Below are 20,079 nucleotides of genomic sequence, written 5' to 3'. Positions count from 1 at the left end.
CAAGCCCTCCTTGTCTCTGCTCTTGACTATTTCAATCCATTTGTCTAGTTTCCTTTCCATAAGCAGATTTCTTATGTATATAGCCAGTTCCTTACTGGCAAATCCAGAGAAACTATGAACTTTCATCTCCACTCTCATCGTCACTGATCAACATATCCGGCGTTCGTTCCTGCTCTTGTGCTCCTTTTCCTCTTCTTCCTGGTGTTGTCCACTCCAAATCATTCTCCCTCCCACTCATCCTACAAACCAGTCAAAATAGGAGACGGGCCCAACCCAGTAAACATCGCCCAGGCCCCCAAACACGACAAGGTAGCCGATGAATCAACTGATCCCAGCACAGGGAGTGGGGGAGCAAGTGACCGCACATCCGTCCTGATCGGTGTCTCGTGTGTGTGTGTGTGTGTGTGTGTGTGTGTAATGGCCCTGCTCGCAGCTCCCGAGGTCTCTGACTGACCCGTGAGCCAGCGTGCCTGTGATTGGTCTGTTGCTTCAGCTTCAGCTTCAACATCCCCCCCCCCCCCTATATAAAAAACAAATGTATTAAGCCTTTCATCAATGGCTTGTCTGAGAGAGAGAGAGAGAGAGAGAGAGAGAGAGAGAGAGAGAGAGAGAGAGAGAGAGAGAGAGAGAGAGAGAGAGAGAGAGAGAGAGAGAGAGAGAGAGAGAGAGAGAGAGAGAGAGAGACACAGAGAGAGAGAGACAGAGAGAGAGAGAGAGAGACAGAGAGAGAGACACAGAGAGAGAGAGACAGAGAGAGACAGAGACAGAGAGAGACAGAGACAGAGAGAGAGAGAGAGACAGAGAGAGAGAGAGAGAGAGAGAGAGAGAGAGAGAGAGAGAGAGAGAGAGAGAGAGAGAGAGAGAGAGAGAGAGAGAGAGAGAGAGAGAGAGAGAGAGAGAGAGAGATAGAGAGAGAGAGAGAGAGAGAGAGAGAGAGAGAGAGAGAGAGAGAGAGAGAGAGAGAGAGAGAGAGAGAGAGAGAGAGAGAGAGAGAGAGAGAGAGAGAGAGAGAGAGAGAGAGAGAGAGAGAGAGAGAGAGAGAGAGAGAGAGAGAGAGAGAGAGAGAGAGAGAGAGAGAGAGAGAGATGCTGCCTCTCCTCTCTCTCTCCCTTCTCATTAGTGAGGTGTCAATCCTTGACCCCCCACCTCCTCTCTCTCTCTCTAATTCTGCATGTTTTATATAGAGAGAGAGATGATCATTGAGTTTAGAGCTGAGAGCTTGAGATAGAGAGAGAGAGAGAGAGAGAGAGAGAGAGAGAGAGAGAGAGAGGGCACTGTTTTGGCCTGGTTGTAGTGAAGGGGTTAAGATCTAGAAGCAATGGGGGCTAAGCCAGTCCAATAACCTAAATTTCCACCAGAGTGGCCTGAACCTGATGGAATCAAACCACGCTTTCCTAATGAAATCTATCAATTCTAGTACTATAACCCCCACTGCCCCTGTCTATGTCAGTGGGTGAACCCCCTTTGTGATCTCTGCCATTGTGCCTCATCTTAAGAGTCCTACTATATTCACCTTCAGACTTCTGAGGTCATTCGCTAGGTACGGCAATTGGTGATCTTCTGAGAGGCTCAGAATGTTCCAGGGGCCCACGAGCAAAGTCTTCGGAAAGTTAATCCTTGGCCTAGTTCTACAGGCGGGTACCAAAACAGCACCACCCCAATTTCCCCCAAAATAAAAAGGGGTTTGACCACACAGATAATTAGAGATAAGAACATACATGAATTCAAAGCAAAATTTGGCAAAAGCAAACATGGTGACATGGCAAAACAACCTTGGGTCAAACCCTGCCACTCAATCAACAGTATATACACATATGTCTATCAAGACATGCAACAAAGGGACATTATAGGGAGAAAAAAGTCACAAATGTGTCAAATCCCTATTCCAAACTGTTAACCTCCTGTAGAAAAGAGGCACAGAAGTTTGTTTGCAGCTCTATAGTGGTGAATGATGGAACGGACACTTTTTTGGCATGCAGACCAAACATGTCTATAAATTGTTTACAGAAGGTTCTCTTATTCATGTGGTAATCTTCTTCACAAAACCACTTCACATATCTTAATAGCTAAGAACAAGCTATGATCACAAAGAACTTCATTAATTCTGAGAACCATATTAAATGCAAATGGTAAAGGTAAATTTGGTAACATATGCCATTAGTTACACATGACCGCAGTGCTCATCTCCATACCACTGGCCCTTGAGCCTGTGGTGAGTGAGAAACCATTAACCTGGAACACAGGGCAAGTGCAACTTCTGGGTTACCACAGTTTACCTTTCCCAGGTTTCCCCAGGTTCCCATTTATCAACCATCCCAAAAGGGAGGATGAAAAGCTGGGTGGGCAGCCCGCTGACTGCCCATGCCGGGATTCAAACCTAGGCCCACAGACATAGACAAGCTAACCACACTAACCACAGAGATGCATGTCAAGTATGCTAAGTTTTACTTCCAGGAATGTTTACAACCAATGAGAGGTTTTTCTCTAATTATATTTTTGCCAATGGTTTAGTCCTATCTAAATTATGCTACATAATTCTGGTACTCTTACTACCTAATGGATATGATCCCTGAAGAATAACAGAAAAGTATTCATCAGAAACTTATGGTACAAGGAAAGATTAAAGCAGCTGATTTTGTACAAATTTGAAAGGTGAAGACTGTGGAGTGACCTGACTGAAGTATTTATTAAGTAAATAGATTAAGAGGTGGTGCTGATTGGGTAATTACCTGAAAAAAGGTGTGAGGAACAACAGCAATGGGCAGATTACATAAATTCAGGTTTAAGATGGGATGAGTGGTTATAAATAGGACTAAATGAATGGAACAAACTAGTCTCTGTGTAAACATGATTAAATGTTTCAAATGGAGGTTAGATACATTTATGGATGAGAAGTCAGATTGTGAATGAGTGGTTCAGGGGACTTACCATGTGTAGGCTAAGTGGTCTCTTGTAGACTACATGTATTATTTTGTATGCCCTTGTGTACATATCTACCTTTATTTACAAATAAACTGGAGGAGCAAATGAGATTTTATAATGTGTCCTGCATTATAAATAAGAAAAGGAAACTGGTGACTTTCACCAACAAGTTTTGAAGCCCACACCCGGCAACGCTAAGACAGCTACTCACCCATCTTCTAAACTCTGAAGGTCTGGGAAGAATTCACGTAGAATGGAGGGCAGCAGATCCATGTATCCTTCCACTTTCCTTTGCAGGTACTCCTCTTTCAACTTTTTAACATGTCGACGGAACAACTTGGCCGCTTGGTCCATACCAAAGAGGTCCACATAATGTATAAATTCAGGACTTTGAGCAAGTTTTTTACTAGTTGAGGCCCATATAGACCTGTAGTCAAGAACATGTGTGCGCACTAATCTTTGGAAGGCATCTGTTGCTACATCAAGAATTTCCTTTCTATGTCTCGCTGCCTCATAAAATGGAACAATTCTTATTCGTCCTCTATTACGATCCACTAAATTCGCTAGTGTCATGAATGCACAGTCCACATTAATATTTTCATGAGATGATGTCTCCACTAAAGGGATATTACCCTTGAACTCTTTTCTACTCGCTAGTTTCTCTGCTTCCTTCACATACACCTGAAAAGAGACAGCATGTTTTAGTGACCATGGATAATTCTTGACAGCTGACAGCATAAAAGAAAAGGTCCACAATATAAAGTGAAGAACAAAAAACAAAGAAACAAAGATCAATACTGGTGTTGATATTTCCCTCATGATGGATATTAAGTTGTAGAAAGGAAACAATACAAAGTCAGCTGTTCCAGAGTATACCAATGAAAGGGATGAAGAAGTAAATGCATGAGACTGAAGAATAACAATTAATTACCTCATTGGCCTCATCATTCTTGGTGGTGACGAGGACAACTGGCCGCTTGGTCTTGAGGCAGTTATTGAGGATGCTGGCAGTGAGCTCCACCTGTCGCTCCAGGGATCTGTTGGGCACCTGTGAGACGTCAAACACACACAGGAACCCGTCCACGTTGAGCTTCCCATCAGGCAAGACACGCTGCTCATACTCCTTTTCAATGCCTGACAAAATTAAGCCCACCATCAATACTATATCATTTCATTAATTTCTTAAGCTGCATCAAAGATCTAGCACACTAATTGAATTAGAATGAACAAAGAATGTGTTTATGAACAAAATACAAATGGTGCATCCAAGAACTAGCAAATGAGAGGCACGAGAGAAATTAGTAGGTTTGGCAGACTTATGAAGCCTTCTTTAAATTAAGACCCTTTACGAGTGCTAGTGACAATGCTCTAATCACTGCTAATGCCAAGGTCTCTGGGAATATTGCTGAATGCACAAAAATCTAACAAAAATTCAAATAAGTCTCAACAAGTTGTCAGTATCAAACATATCAATATATATTCTCTCAAACTATTGTGGACTTTCCTGCAAATATTGGATAAAATGCATTATTTAAATAACTACTCAAAGAATTAAATTAAGGTGGTAATGAAAAAACTATTCGGATAAGTCATGGTTTTCAGTTCCATTATGTAACTGAGGTCTAATTCAGGCAACCGTATTTCAGAAACCAGACTCAGTATGTTTGCTCCAATCAGCATGAGACTGACAACATAAATTAATTTCTTTTCTTAACTTTGCATGCACTCCAATGACATGTAACACAGTGACTTACCCAGCTGATTCTTGCATATGTACATGAGTTTCTCTGCAGACTGAATCTTGGTGGCACAACAGCGCTTGATGTAGGGGTCCATTTTGCCAGCTGTAAGCATAAGACATCACATGAGTGCAAAGATACAATTATAATCATTGTCATTATTATTATTATTATTATTATCATCATTTTTATTATTATAGATCAAGAATGTCAGCCCATTTAGAGATTTCAAGAAACTATATACTCAACTAGGCCTCAGAAGAGGATACATCTAGCCATACAAAACAGAAAAATTAATCAAAAATCCCTATAATATTCACTCCACATACTTTTTTTTAAGATTCACTATTTTTAATGTATCATTGTTATCTCATTAACATGAAAGTTGAAGCATGATGTGAAAATTATATATACACACAGACAGAGGCAAAAGACCATGGTAAACTGGGCCCAATACATCACCATTCATCCCCATCCACACAAGTCAATATGTCACAATACATAGAAGAACAAGTTGAAACATTTGGACCCATATAAACATTCCCAGCTTTGGATGGACAGGGATCTGTTTCTGATTCTGCCATCTTGCTTGAGAAGGTGGGTCATTACCTTTGAAGGGCATGAAGGAGGCATCATCAATGAATTCAGTTTGTTCCACCACTTGGAAAACAAACTCAAAGCCGTCATCTGTCATCCGCGCACATTCCCCCCAGTACAGGAAGTGGTCGTTGTTCACCACACGACCACTGAAGTCCGTCTGAAAGGTCACAATGGTCAGCATTAAAAGTGTACATGGAACTATAACATAATATAATGCAACATTGCAAGTGGCAAGGAAAATTTCAGTATCTTCTGCTTGTGATTTTTTTTTTTTTTCATTTTTGTTTCAAACTGTATATAATAAAAAAAATTACATTGGTAAATGTAGCTAAATTAACATGTTAACCGCCAAAGAGCATTACTGGAGGTGGTTGTTCATCATCATCATTTCATTGACGCCTGCTCCTAGAAGCTCCCACCAGGGGATGGCCACGGCAGAAGAGCTTCCAACTTTCTCTATCCAGACACTCCCTCCTTGCCTGCTCAACGTTTCTCAAAGATCTTTCCCCCCTCTCTCTAACGTACTCTTGCACCCTATCCCTCCATTTCACTGGAGGTCGTCCTCTAGCATTCCCTCCCTCTATCTCACTCACATACACCCTTCTGGTCATCTTACTCTCCTCCATTCGCTCCATGTGGCCAAACCACTTTAAGTCTGTCGCTTCACTTCTTCCACCACTCCACACTTCTTCCCTTCACCCCTGTGACACATTCCAAAATGCTCGTACACACTTTCATTACTCATTCCATCCATTCTACTCACACCACCTCTGACTTTCATTCCAGGCCCACGTTTCACTTGCATATGTGAGGGTTGGTACTATTATTGTATTTCTCAAATCCCTCTTTACCTCCATGCTCACATTTCTGCCATTCATGATTTGTCCCAAAGACCCTACCACCCTTCTTCCTTGCAATGCCCTTTCTCTTATCTCTCCCTCCGTACCACCATGCTTACACATAACTGATTCAAGGTACTTAAACTTAATGACCTCCTCCATTTCTTCATCATTCAAAATTATTTTGCATACTTTTTCACATTCAATTCCCACTCTATATGGGCATGCAAAATCTACAACCTCACTTCTACTTCGCTTACAAAACCATCACTTTACTTTTGTTGACATTTACTTTCAGCTTTCTCCTATTACAGACGCTATCAAAAATACTGACCAAATTTTGTAGGTCACTTTCATTTTCTGCAATGAGCACCGTGTCATCAGCAAACAGTATCGAATTCAGTACCCACTTCCTTCCCTCATCGAACAGTCTTACTCCAACTTTGCCCTTAATTTCTCTAATAACACCATCCATATAAATATTGAATAACCATGGTGACATGACACACCCTTGTCTTAAGCCCACTTTTATCTCAAAATGTTCACTTGTTTTTCCAGTAATTTTGACACATGCAGATGCATCCTCATAGAAAGACTAAGTTTACCTCCACACACCATAAATCTTAAAAACATCCCACAATGCAATCCAATCGACTCTGTCATAAGCTTTTTCCAAATCCATGAAGGCAGCGTATAGTTTCTTTCCTTTTGCTAATATGTTTTCTACTACCATCCTGAAGGCAAATATCTGATCCACACATCCCCTTCCCTTCCTGAAGCCTCCTTGTTCTTCACTGATTTTCTCTTCTGTAAGTCTTTGCACCCTCTCTATTATGACTTTTCCATATACCTTTCCAGGTATACTCAGGAGACTTATACCTCTATAGCTCCCACATTCCCCTCTCCTGCCCTTCCCTTTGTAAACTGGGACAATGATGGCTTTCGTCCAGTCTGCTGGCACCCCCCACCCCCCCCCCCCACCCATGCTACTTCACATACCTTGACCATCCATTTAACAACTACATCTCCTCCACACTTCAACATTTCTGCTGTGATTCCATCAATTCCTGCTGCCTTTCCATTTTTTAATCTTTTTATTGCCTGATTTACTTCTTCATATGTTATACTTCTTTCTTTATATACTCCTCCTCTACCTCTACTCAAAACTTCTGCTGTTACAAGGTGGTGGTGTACTCTTCAAATACTTTGTAATACAACACTAAAAGTCATGGTAAAAGTCATGTGATGCATCAGTCTGAACCGTTCAGCAGTGCCACATGAGCCACCGGTCAGTATGGACATGTATTATATGGTACACCAGTGGCTCATATGGCAATAATTAGGATTTATAACAAACTTTTTGGTATCTGGCCACTGGTGGCACACAAGAGTTTATCTATTTACAATTACTGTCTGCTTTTTTCAATGCCATAAATGACAAATACTGTATGTTTCAAAAAAATAATAGTTATTATGAAGAATCATACAGCAGGCACTCTGGTGAGTAATAATGGCAATAGAAATAGTAGAAATTATATTCCTTGTAGAATCCTTGATTTAGCATCAGAAGATAGGAATATTTAGCTGAATTTTCAAGGATAGTGTTTTTTATATGCCTGGCAATAAAAAAGAGATATGAAGTTTCCAGTTGAGATTTTGAGTTAAGGATAGACTGAGTATGTTGAGTGTTGAAGAAGGTGATAGCTGAGTGTTGTCAAAGAATAGGGGAGAGTTGTTTGGAAAATTGTGTCGAGTGGAATTACCAAGCTATCTATGCTACTCCAGGAGATAATGATCATTTCAACAAAGATTAATGAGGTTAATCGTGGAGGTCCCCAACAACAGCTTACCTGAGAGAGGACGGAGATGTGGTCCACATGGTACTGGTCCGACTGGGGCTTTGTGAAGCGGTTGCAGAGGCATGACTTCCCTAGACCAGTGACACCCTTCTCCCTCTCTCCTCCTGACACCCCTACCACAGACACCACCACTTGCCTGGACGCGTCACCCCCACGCCTCGCCATACCCACCCTTGCAACGGGCTCCCTCGCCCACGCTACGGGAGGCCAGCCCAGGCTCACTCACTGCCACTTGGGGCTCCCATCATGTGTGTCGCGCCTCTCGAACACCCACACCCATGATCACTAGGGTAATGTCACCATTGTGTTGCTTACAGAGAGAACAATGAAGGGCCACCACTCAGCCACACAGCTCACTACAGCCCTGTGCACAGGGCTGTGCTCAGCCCTCAGCACACACAGGCTGGCTTTTCATATCACTCACAAAACATGAAATTGCACACTTCAGTTTCTTGGTCTCAATATTATTTTTTGGAAGGGCGATGAGTGCGGTGCCTTAACCCTGGGTGTGACTGCAAAGGCTTGGGCAGGGAGCAGACATGCCTAGGAGGTACTCAAGTAGCAGCAGGACTAGTGGACAAGGTGCACTGGATGGTGAAAGGTGTTGGGCAGGACATCATGGCCAGGTGAGCCCAGTGGGTGTGGTAGAGGAGAGAGGATGGTTAGGGGGCCCATTGGTGACATCACTGCCTAACTGCCAAGTAACATCTTCAACAATCTGAAAAGAAAATTTCAATCAAATTTTTTTCTCTTGACAGAATCCTAAACAACCCTGAAAACTTCATACATACATATAATACATCCATATAAATACACACACTGGGGTATGCTAGAACACAAGTAATTGGTTCTAGAAAGCCATTCGTAATAGCCTCCATTCATCCTAATATACATTGAAATACATGTATTTATGGGTCATTCGTTCCAAGCCCACAGCCAAGACCAAAGCTACCCAAACACTGTAAAGACTGACATTTCCTTGAACGAGCCCACACCTCGATTTCTACTTTACAAACTACCGTTTTGTTGTTATGTCTGTCTTTTAATAGCCTTCAAACCTTTTGAAAAATCACTGAGAACAGTGTAGAGATCAAAACAAATGTGTAAATCAATAAAATGCACTAACACACCCAGGTGGCAGTCTAGCCCAAAGAGTCCTATGGCAGCCGAAACTGTAATTCAGTGGCATAATTTAATCAACAAACAGCAGCAAAGTCAAGGAATAGAGAAAGATGAGAGGCATGAAGGGAGGCGAGAGAAATGTAAATGGAAGAGTAGGAGTAATGACTATCAGAGTAGTCATAGTAGTGAGGACACGTAGTGAAGAGAGAGACTGCAAAGGGGTAGTGAGGATCATTTTTACACTGCAAAAACTGTTGACTCAATAAAGCAGAGGGAGGTAGAATAGGGGAGATGGGCGACCTCCTGGCCTCAAAACAGACGTTGGGAGAAAACAGGGGAGTGAGAGTAAAGTCAGAGCTTGCATGCCAGACCTGTTGACTGGACATTCTGCACTCAGGCCCAAAGCAAGGGCATGAAACGACAACAAATAACAATGACCACATCACCCAGGGATGATGTGAATCCTGTGTGTGTGTGTGTGTGTGTGTGTGTGTGTGTGTGTGTGTGTGTGTGTGTGTGTGTGTGTGTGTGTGTGTGTGTGTGTCGTGCGTCGTGCGTGTGTGTGTGTGTGTGTGTGTGTGTGTGTGTGTGTGTGTGTGTGTGTGTGTGTGTGTGCACACGCACCAGCCTATGGCACCGGTAGGCTGCTATGGCTGCTTTTGTGGGAGGGCAGGAAAACAGGGTTGAGTTGAAAGTGTGATCTCTCTACGATGCATTAACTGTTACATCTATTTGTATTTACTTTGGTCAAGTGGATGGCTAATTGGGAATCACTGAAGAATAAATATGGTGATGATGAATTTAAGGAAGATAACTGAAGCTTGTGGCTTAACAGTCTGCACATTACCTCACAAATTTGATATTAGATATATTACAACACAGTAATGATGGGTTATTCTTTATCCAAACAACCACCATGACCTGGCATTTAAATACACCTTAATAGTTATTAATATCAGATATATTTCTGCTTAATCTTATCACATGAAATAACATTATACTGCAATATGCTGATCCAAAAAACAGCAACTACAGTATGCGTGTAATATTATTCCACAGAGCTGCATAGAGATAACAAATGGCTTCAGAACTTTTCCATCTTTTTAGGGTCAGAGTTTCGAAAGCTGCTACAGAATTTACAATTTTTATCTTCCCCCTTTGGGAAAAGCAAAAACAGTGTGTGAGCACACACTCACATGCAAAAATCAATTAAAAACAAAAACGAAAGCAAGTGATTTAGCCTTCCAGTTTTACCCTGACACACACACACACACACACACACCTGCTACACTGGAGTCTCAGGAAACACATACAGCAGCTCTCTCTCTCTCTCTCTCTCTCTCTCTCTCTCTCTCTCTCTCTCTCTCTCTCTCTCTCTCTCTCTCTCTCTCCACAACCACCAAACACAATGAGAGAGAGAGAGAGAGAGAGAGAGAGAGAGAGAGAGAGAGCACTCTCTCTCTCTCTCTCTCTCTCTCTCACACACACATTGCCTTTCTTGCATTTTGGTCTCTGGTTTTAATCAGTATATATTTCTTCTACAAATACTTGCGTACACGTGTACCATCCCAAAATATGCACCTATGCCCCTACTAGTGTGTGCGTGTGTGTGTGTGTGTGTGTGTCGCTCTTCTCACAGGCTGTGGGTTATCAATGAATATCTCTCTCTCTCTCTCTCTCTCTCTCTCTCTCTCTCTCTCTCTCTCTCTCAAGGAGGGCACTTCAAACTCTTTAATCTAATGATCTCTACCCCGCTCCGACACCTCCTGCACTAACTCTTCCTCTCTCTCGCAAGTTATGTTACGGAGTTTGGGGCTTTTGTCATTACGAGTTTCAAACCTTCACCACGTAAGCATGTGTCAAGGGTGAGGTGTATGTAGTGTTCCCTCCTTCACTCCTATATCTTCATCACGTAATCATGTGTCAAGTCACAGGACGATATCACTTTTTTTTTTCTTTTATAGCATGTTAACTTGTCTTCATTTTCACTGGAACATTCTTCTTTCAAGTATACTATATTTCTTCCTTATGCTAAACCTTCCCCACGTAACCATGTGTGAAGGATGAGATGTTGGAATGCATCACAGGACAAAACCCTTTACCAGACTCTTCACTTGTCTACCTTTCACTGGAACAGCCTTCTTTCTAGTATACTGTATTAATAAAAATTCCTTCCTTCCCATGCCCTGAACTGTTACATGGCGGATGTATCAGGCACAATTGGAGCTAAGCCGGACCATTTTCTGCTATTTTCTAGTTTCTTTCCTCAGTATTAGTATGATGGTGGTGATAGTCTCTCTTGTTTGTTTAGCTTTTGGTTTGAGGCCCATATTCTGAACCATATTCTCACCCACAATTTTATTTGGTAAAGGTTGTGGGCATTTCCGAGGGTAGTTTTATGAGCCTAGTGATAGTTTGACAAGGCTTCTGCATCATAAGCGTGAATAAAAACACTCATGAGAACCTGACTAATCTCCTTTGAGGTCCCTGGAAATATTTGTATTGGGAGCCGAAAGCGTCTGAGAATGCGGGCCAGACTATCATATCGCAAAACGTCTTCAATATGAGACGCCACTCCTCAACAGGCGTGACACTGACCTGATTTGCATATTACTGAGAGGCAGAAATAAAGCAAGATTATGAGTAGTAGTTGGTGCGACCTCACGGAAGGATGGAAGGAAGTTACTATCTAGGAAATACATAAAACCAAACCAAAACAAAACAAAAAAATATCTATGGTGTTGTGATAGAGCGACGAATATAAAACTTGCTGGCCCTTTTTTGTCGTAAGGAGCACAAGCACGCCAAAAACCCCGCCCCCCCTTTGTTACCCCCCCCCCCCAGGCAACATAACACCACATCACCACTATCCCTCTCCCCCCCCTCCCAGCCCAGCCCACCCCAGGCAAGTCACCCACCCAGCAAGGACGATTGAAAAAGAGAGAGAGAGAGAGAGAGAGAGAGAGAGAGAGAGAGAGAGAGAGAGAGAGAGAGATATGAATGGCACTAATATGATGCACATTCTTAGTGTGTGTGTGTGTGTGTGTGTGTGTGTGTGTGTGTCAGGTTACGAGTTTCTGCCGAGTCGATGCTGAGAAACAGGAATAGAGGAACGAAAGGGGAGGAAAAAGGAGGAAGGAAACGAAAAGGGGGAAGAAACAGAAGGAAAAGAATAAAAGAGGAAGAAACAAGAGGCAGGGAACGAAAGAGGGGAAGAAAAATAGAAAGAGAACTTAAAGTGGGGAAAAAAACAAGAAAAACAACGAAGAGGTGAAACAAATAACAAACCACAGAAAGAGAAACGGCAGTCGTAGATATAGATAGGAGGGAGGGAAGGGTAAAGGAATGACAGAGAAAACTAGGAGTGGAGATAGGAGGGAGGGGGAAGGGAAGAAGGGAAAACAGAGGTAAGAGATATGCGTAGAGGAAGGGAAGGAAGGAAGGGTGGGATAAGGGAAGAGGGAGGAAAGGGAGTCGGTGAAGAGGAAAAACAGGGGTAAGCGATATATCTATGGGGAGGAATGAAGGGAAGAGGGAGGGAGGGATGGAAGAGAGGGAAGGAAGTCGGTGTACTCAAGAGAGGAGAGAAAGTGAAGGAGAGGGTTGACTGAAGTAGGTTGGACATCACCACCACCATCACCACCACCACCAGGAACGTGATATCCCTCCTTCCCCTACATTATACACCACCCTCTTCTACCTTTTCTTCCTTTCCTCCCTAGATCCATCTCTCCCCTTCCTGCATCCCACTCACCCTCTTTCCTCTCTATATCCCTCCTTCCCTTCTATATCCACCGTTTTTTTACTGTCTCCTTTATTCATCTTTCTTCCTCTCCTTCCTTTCCAACCCTATATTCTTCTCTCCCTCCACCCTACCCATTTAGACATCCTTTTCTTCTCCTGTTTTCTTCATTTTCTTTCTCCCCCTCCTCTTTTCCTCTTCCACCCTTCACTCTTGCAGACTTCCCCCTCCTCCCATTTCCTCCAGCTCACTCAACACCCACTCTCTCCTCCTCCTCCTCCTCCACCCACTCACCACAAGGTCACAGAGGCACCCACGTGAGGTATACTATCGCATTATTATTAACCTCAGCCCTCACACGGAACGACTTGGAGGTGGCCATGGCGGGAGGACCAGACGGGCGGACTGGGCGGGGAGACGAGGGGAGACTGCCTTAGGGTTGCATTATAAAACATTTCGCTGCCCAAGAACACATATTTGACAAGGCTTTCGCAGGAGCTGTGGGCATTTCCAAGAGTAGTTTTATGCTCCTGGTGGTACTTTGACCCTTCTTCTGTACCATGACCCTAAAGAAACACTCATTAGAACCTGACTGACCCCCTCTTTGACCTTTAGAAATAGATGATGCGAGAAGCCGAAGTGTCTTATAAGACGGACCTAACTACCACCAGGGTCATAAAACTGCCCCTGGAAAGGCCTACAGCTCCTACGAAAGCCATGTCAAATATGTGAACTTGGGCGACGAAATGTTTTAAAATACGACTCTGATCAAGCCCGTATTCATAAACGTATTGGCCCCTCAGTCTGCCTGTTAGAAAAGCCCCTCGTGGAAGTTGCTGGGATTCTTATGGACTGTTTTGCGATCGCAGTGATATTTTGGCATGACTTCTGCACCTAAGTCTATATACAACAAGTCAAGTCATACGCAGGTTTGTGGGAGGAGACGCGGCAGAGGCGTGGTTTATGCGTGACATTGCTTGGAGACAAACTAGAGAATGTAGAAACAGGGATTTAGAGAAAACGAAGAAAGGCAGACTAATTTAAAACCGCCTCCTACGCGTACCGGTCGCAGTTTTGAAGCAGAGTGACTTGACTTGGTATACAGACTTAGTCCTACACCTTGAACGGGGAAAGTTACCCATGAAAACCTGGTTAGTCTTCTCTGTGGCCTTGGGAAATGGTATTAAAGAGTGCTCGGTACGTTTTAATAATATGGATCAATAGTTCTTCTGTTTCTTTCTCAGGCCATTGACTTCTGCACCTTGAATGGGGAAAGTCACCCATGAAATCCTAGTTAGTCTTCTCTGTGGCCTTGGGAAATGGTAATAAAGAGTGCGCGGTACATTTTAATAATATGGACCAATAGTTCTGTTTCTTCCATAGGCCATTGACGCTTTCTATCGCTTCTTCAGTCTTTTTTTTTATCTTGATCTTTTGGCTTACTTTGTACCCTTTAACCCTTGAATGCAGATTTCCTACAAGAAGACATCACCAAGCTACAGGAACGGAACAAAAAGTGGCTGATACTATTCAATGAAGAAAAATGTATAATCCTGCACCTCGGGAGGGGATATCCAGCACACCAAAACCACATGGGAAACACTCCACTATCCATCACAGAGGCAAAGAAAGACCTGGGAATACATGTTACCAGGCTAACAGTGAAAGCCAAATCCGTGCCAATCGCAGCGGACGGGTTAATCGTTTTCTCTCCTCGTTTTAACCTTCCCACCAAGAGCGTTTTCATGTGACTGGCTATTGTATATACTGTCTGTGTCTTTACCTCCCGTCAGTCCCAGTACAAATTTTAGTCCCCTGTCCTCTAATGATTTTTGGGGAGGAAACAGAAATAGTCGGATATGATGGGTGTATGAGGGTGACTTTGGGAGTGAAGGGAAGGTATAAGGGGAGGAAAGGGGGGTTGGGGTGAGGAAGACGGTGGATGGATGGGACAGATGGTATAGGAAGGGCGAATGGGGAGGTAAAAGAGGGGATTGTGGGTAGGGGAATGAGTGGAGGGGAAAACAAGAGTGGCGAGGAAGTGAAGGGTGTCTCAGGGCGGTTTAGGGAATATGGGGAGGAAGGAGGGAGTGATATAGGGAAGAGGAGAAAGGAGGAGGAAAATCGAAAGAGAAAGTGGAGGAAGAGGGGATGGAGGGGGGAGAGAAAATCGAAAGGGAGATTATGGAGGGAAAAGGGTGATGTAGGGAGGGGAAAAAGGGTAAACTAGGAGAGAGGGGGAGGATGAAGAAAATCGAATAGGAGACAGGAGGAAAGAGGGAGGGAAAAAAAAGTGAAAGGGAGTGGAAGGAGAAAAAAACACGCTGTAGAAGTTTTGAGAGAGAGAGAGAGAGAGAGAGAGAGAGAGAGAGAGACACTATTATGCCACCCACACAATACCTAACTCCTCTTCCTCTTCCTCAACTTCCTCGCCCACGTAAGCTATTTCAGAAAACCAAAATTTCCTATCGTAGTAGTAGTAGTAGTAGTAGTGGTGGTAGTAGTAGTAGTAGTATGGTGGTGGTGGTGGTGGTAGTAGTAGTGGTAATAGTAGTAGTAGTAGTAGTAGTAGTAGATGTCCTCGTTGTTGTTGTTGTTATTGTAGCTGTAGTAGTAGTAGTAGTAGTAGTAGCAGTAGCGGTGGTAGCAGAAGTATATGGTAGTCGTATGAACCTAACCACCCGGCGATATTGATCGTCTGTGCTTTTCTCCTCTCTCCCCTCTTTTCCCCTCTCCTCCCCCCCTTCCCCTTCCCCGCTGTACCTGTTAACGCTCTTTCGTGACAAAACAGCAACCCCTCCTATTCGATCACCTTCTTTTTAGGGATATTTTCGACCTTAGCAACCTCTATTATGTGGACTCTCTCTCTCTCTCTCTCTCTCTCTCTCTCTCTCTCTCTCTCTCTCTCTCTCTCTCTCTCTCTCTCTCTCTCATGTTACCTCTTCTTAATGCGTTTTAGTAACTTTTCAATATCCTCAAGTGAATCAACTCTCTCTCTCTCTCTCTCTCTCTCTCTCTCTCTCTCTCTCTCTCTCTCTCTCTCTCTCTCTCTCTCTCTCTCTCGTTACCTGTCCTGTCTCCCCTCGTTCTCTTCGCTCCTATTTTTCCCCTCACTACCTTTATGGATCGATATATAGATGATGTTAAGCCACTATTAGTATTATCACTATCATCATCCCAAGCCTATTGACGTAGCCTCCCTCCTCTATAATAATGCTTTCCTATGAGACTGAGTTAAAAAGAAAATATACATAAAACAACAACAATAACGAGAACAACAGCAACAACAACACGAAAGAACACAGAGGGATTTAAATAATGGAATCTCATGCTTTATATATATCCTCCTCCTCCTCCTTTTTCTTCTTCACCTTCTTCTGTAGTTCGATCTTCCCACCTGTCAACCTCCCTTAGTAATCTCTCTCTCTCTCTCTCTCTCTCTCTCTCTCTCTCTCTCTCTCTCTCTCCTCCCTGCTGTAACATACAACCGCCATGTATTGATTTCCCCTTCATTCAATACTGGCTGACTCTGTGTGTGTGTGTGTGTGTGTGTGTGTGTGTGTCGTGGGAAAAGGGAAAGGTGGGGCGATGAGGAGGAGGAGGAGGAGGAGGAGGGATGAGAGGGGAAATGAACAGAGGGGACGAGGCGAGGGGAAAAACTATGGCGGAGGATAGGGAGGAGAAGAGGGGAGGAAGGGGAGAGGAGAAAGGGAGGAGGGAGCATAGGGAAGAGGAAGAGGAGGAAAAGGGAAAGAAAAGGAGGGAGGAAAGAAGAGCGAGGGAAAGAGGGAGGGGAGGAGGGAAAAGCAAAGAGAGGGAAGAAGAGAAGGGAAAAGAGAGAGAGAGAGAGAGAGAGAGAGAGAGAGAGAGAGAGAGAGAGAGAGAGAGAGAGAGAGAGAGAGAGAGAGAGAGAGAGAATATCACAGAAATTCACTCTCCAAACACACACACACACACACACACACACAGTGGATTCATTGAGTCAGGAAGGCCGGACGGAGGAGGAGGAAGGGGGGCGGAGGGAGGGAGAGGGTCATGTCCTGTCCCCTCTCCTCCTTCTTCCCCTCTCTTCCCTTCCCTTCATTTAGCCCTTCCCTCTTCCTCCCCTCGCTCCCTCGCCCCCTCCATTAATTATGCCTCCTCCTCCTCCTCCTCCTCCTGGCTATCTCGCACATCTACCGTCTCTTCTTCGCTACTGGGCAACATAACTCATTCCCTATGCACTCCTCCTCCTCCTCCTCCTCCTCTTTCTATTCTTCCGCCTTGAATACCTTCCTGCTCTTTCACTGGTTAATTTTCTTTTCTCCTGCTCTTGACGTCTTGTTCATCTTTGCTTTTTTAGTTTTAATTCTTGTTTTTTTATTTGATTATACGTATTTTACTATTCATGAATATATATTTTCTTAATCAGGGCTCCAGTTACCTGTTATCAAAAGAAAAAAATGCCACTGTTGTTATATATTTCTGTTTATACATTTCTCGCTTTCAGTTGTGTACCTCAGATTTGTTTTATATTCATCATACTAATCAGGTCTTCGTAAACCTCCAATTACTATGTGCTAATGTTACTGTGCTTCACGCTTCCCGTGTATACATTTATCCCTAAAAATTATGTAACCTCATATTTTATCTTCCCCTCATTCTCTCATTTCTCATCAGGGCGAAATTTCATGTACCTCAAGGTATTTACAGTATGCTAATGTTATGCTATGTTACGCGCTTCCCGTGTGTACATTTATCTCTTTCAAGAGTGTAACCTCATATATTTGTTTTCTCTTCCTTTCACTAATACGGGACTTCATGTACTACCTCTAGTTACCAAGAGCGCGCTAATGTCACCGTGTTGTGTAATCACATGTACATTATCTCTTTCAACTGTGTAACCTTCTATATTTGTTCTCTCTCTCTCTCTCTCTCTCTCTCTCTCTCTCTCTCTCTCTCTCTCCATGTAGCTACCTCCAGTTCCTCACAACGTGCTGATGTTCCTGCCTTCTGTGTTTTTCGTCGTGTAATCTTACTTATACAACTTTTTATATTTTTTTTGTCGCACGCCACGTCAAGGTCTTCATCATTATTCTTAACACTCCAGTCAAGAGGCCATCCGTAATGCTGACCTTAATATGCCCTTGGAGTTTTTCCTCGTCCATACACCATGAACTTCAACATTCCTCTCGGCATGTGTGAGTAAACAGGATATATCGATTCGTTAGGAATGGATCACCCACACGTTATTTGATTTTAAAAGTTTCCACAGGCTTAGTTACGTTGTAATGTATGGTAGTTTACTTTTTTATATGTTCAACTCTAGTAGCGATATCGAAAACCTGTACGAGTAAGCAGGATTTCTTGACGCGTGAAAACTGGATCAGTCACACGTAGGTTGATTTTAAAAGGTTCCTCAGGCTTGGTTACGCTGTCTGATGTATCGTTCTTCATTATTTTCTTTTTATGTTCAACTCTAGTGACGCCACTAAAAAAAAATGTACGAGTAAGCAGAACTTATCGACTCGTTAGAACTGGATCACCCACATGTTACTTCATCTTAAAAGGTTCCCCATGTCTAATGTATCGTTCTTCATTTTTTTCTTTTAATGTCCAACTCCAGTGACGATATTGAAAAACCTGTCCCATCAGGTTTCTTCAGAATGTAAACTATATCAATCTCTTCTATTGCATAAGGCGATGCTTAGGTTGTTTTGCTAAATTAAAGACATACGATTCATTACACTCACTAGTATTACTTGACGTCTCCTTTTGAACCACATTTCCACTAGAAAAACAGACAGAACACAGATTCACTCTCTCCAACTATATATATTTTTTTTCTATCTGTATTCGGTTCACAATTATCACTAATAATTTTCACTATCCATCAAATTTCGTCAACCCATCCACCAGATGCCAGTAATACAAGAAAGTAAAAAAAGACAAGTCACAACGCAACCGACGCCAATAACGAACACAGACTTTCAAACACCATCACAGTCATACAAAAGGATGAAAGTTTGAACGGAGACGACGAGGAAGCGGAAAAAAAAGACGAAAAAAGACTCTGTTGATCAGCAAAACAAAGAAAGGAATGAAGGGAAATGAAGGATGGAAGGGGGAGAAGGAATATGAGAAGGAATAGGAGGAGGAGGAGAAGGAGGAGGGAGAGGAAGAAGAACCAATGTATATAAATAGCGAGGAATTCCTGGAGTCTGTCTCAATCACGAAGACTCCGATAAGAGTGCCTTTGAGAGAGAGAGAGAGAGAGAGAGAGAGAGAGAGAGAGAATAATGCGTCCATCTATCTCAATTTGTAATCAATCTATCTCTAACAGACGAGTGATGGAGTCGTGTTGTGGTGATGGGAGGAGGAGGAGGAGGAGGAGGGGGGGAGGTGGAGGTCTTGCGGTTACAGCATAAAGGTGACAACACACACACACACACACACACACACACACACACACACCGAAAAACAATGACTATCTACTGAATGCAAAGGTAATGAGGAGAGGAAGGGAGGGGCGCGAGATTGTGGTCAGTCATGGAGTCTTTTTTTTAGTTTACAATAAAGGAGGCAGTTCAATGAAAAAAAGAGGGAGGGAAAAAAAAGTCAGCGTTTCTCCTTCAAATAGATTTATATATATTTTTTTTTACATCAAGGGAGTCAGCTCAACGGCAAAAAACAAAAACAGGAACAAAATGGCTGGTTAGATATATATATTTTTTTACATCAAGGGAGTCAGCTCAAGGGCAAGAAACAAAAACAGGAACAAAAAGGCCGGCTAGACGCTGCTCCGGTGAAAGAAAACAGAACGAGAGGCCACCAGAGAGGTCAATATAGGGTGGAGAGGTGTTCTGATACTCTTTTCTTGAAAAGTTCAAGTCGTAGGCAGGAGGAATAACAGATAAAGGAATGTTGCTCCAGAGTTCACCAGCGGATGGGATAACATAATGAAGATGCTGGTTAACTTTTGCGTAAGGGATCTAGAAAGAACAGGGATGAGCAAGAGTGGAAAGTCGTGTGCGGCGGGGACGCGGGAGGGAAGGAGGCAAGTCAGAAGAGCAGTCAGCATGAAAATATCGATAGATGGAGTCCAACAGGGGGTCAAAATCGAATGGAGAGATGTCTTGATGTTCCCCTCCACTTGAAAGCGTTTAAGTCGTAGTCAGGAGGAAATAAAGAGAAAGGAAGGCTGTTACACGGTTTATATATTACTTTGAAACTTATATTATATTACTATCAATATTACTCTAGTTGACATACATTAC

At 43.1% G+C, this 20,079-nt stretch overlaps 1 protein-coding gene across 18 annotated transcripts in view; it reads right to left on the bottom strand.

The window, feature by feature from the left end:
* LOC127007533 (rho GTPase-activating protein 190-like) overlaps positions 1-20,079 on the bottom strand; it is a 134,923-nt gene that overhangs the window by 91,171 nt on the left and 23,673 nt on the right. For all 18 annotated transcript variants that reach the window (XM_050878688.1, XM_050878687.1, XM_050878699.1 and 15 more), the window contains 5 exons: positions 7,951-8,677; positions 5,271-5,418; positions 4,677-4,766; positions 3,854-4,056; positions 3,134-3,603 (listed from right to left, as the gene is read on the bottom strand). In XM_050878688.1, the coding sequence (XP_050734645.1) occupies positions 3,134-3,603; positions 3,854-4,056; positions 4,677-4,766; positions 5,271-5,418; positions 7,951-8,124 (1,085 nt within the window). In that variant the 5' untranslated portion in view covers positions 8,125-8,677. The remainder of the gene's footprint in view (positions 1-3,133; positions 3,604-3,853; positions 4,057-4,676; positions 4,767-5,270; positions 5,419-7,950; positions 8,678-20,079) is intronic.

Source organism: Eriocheir sinensis, chromosome 35 (genome assembly GCF_024679095.1).
Source record: "Eriocheir sinensis breed Jianghai 21 chromosome 35, ASM2467909v1, whole genome shotgun sequence".
NCBI classification, from domain to species: Eukaryota; Metazoa; Arthropoda; class Malacostraca; order Decapoda; family Varunidae; genus Eriocheir; species Eriocheir sinensis.
Note: the sequence above shows the minus strand (reverse complement) of the source record. Positions and strands in the feature narration are given on the sequence as shown.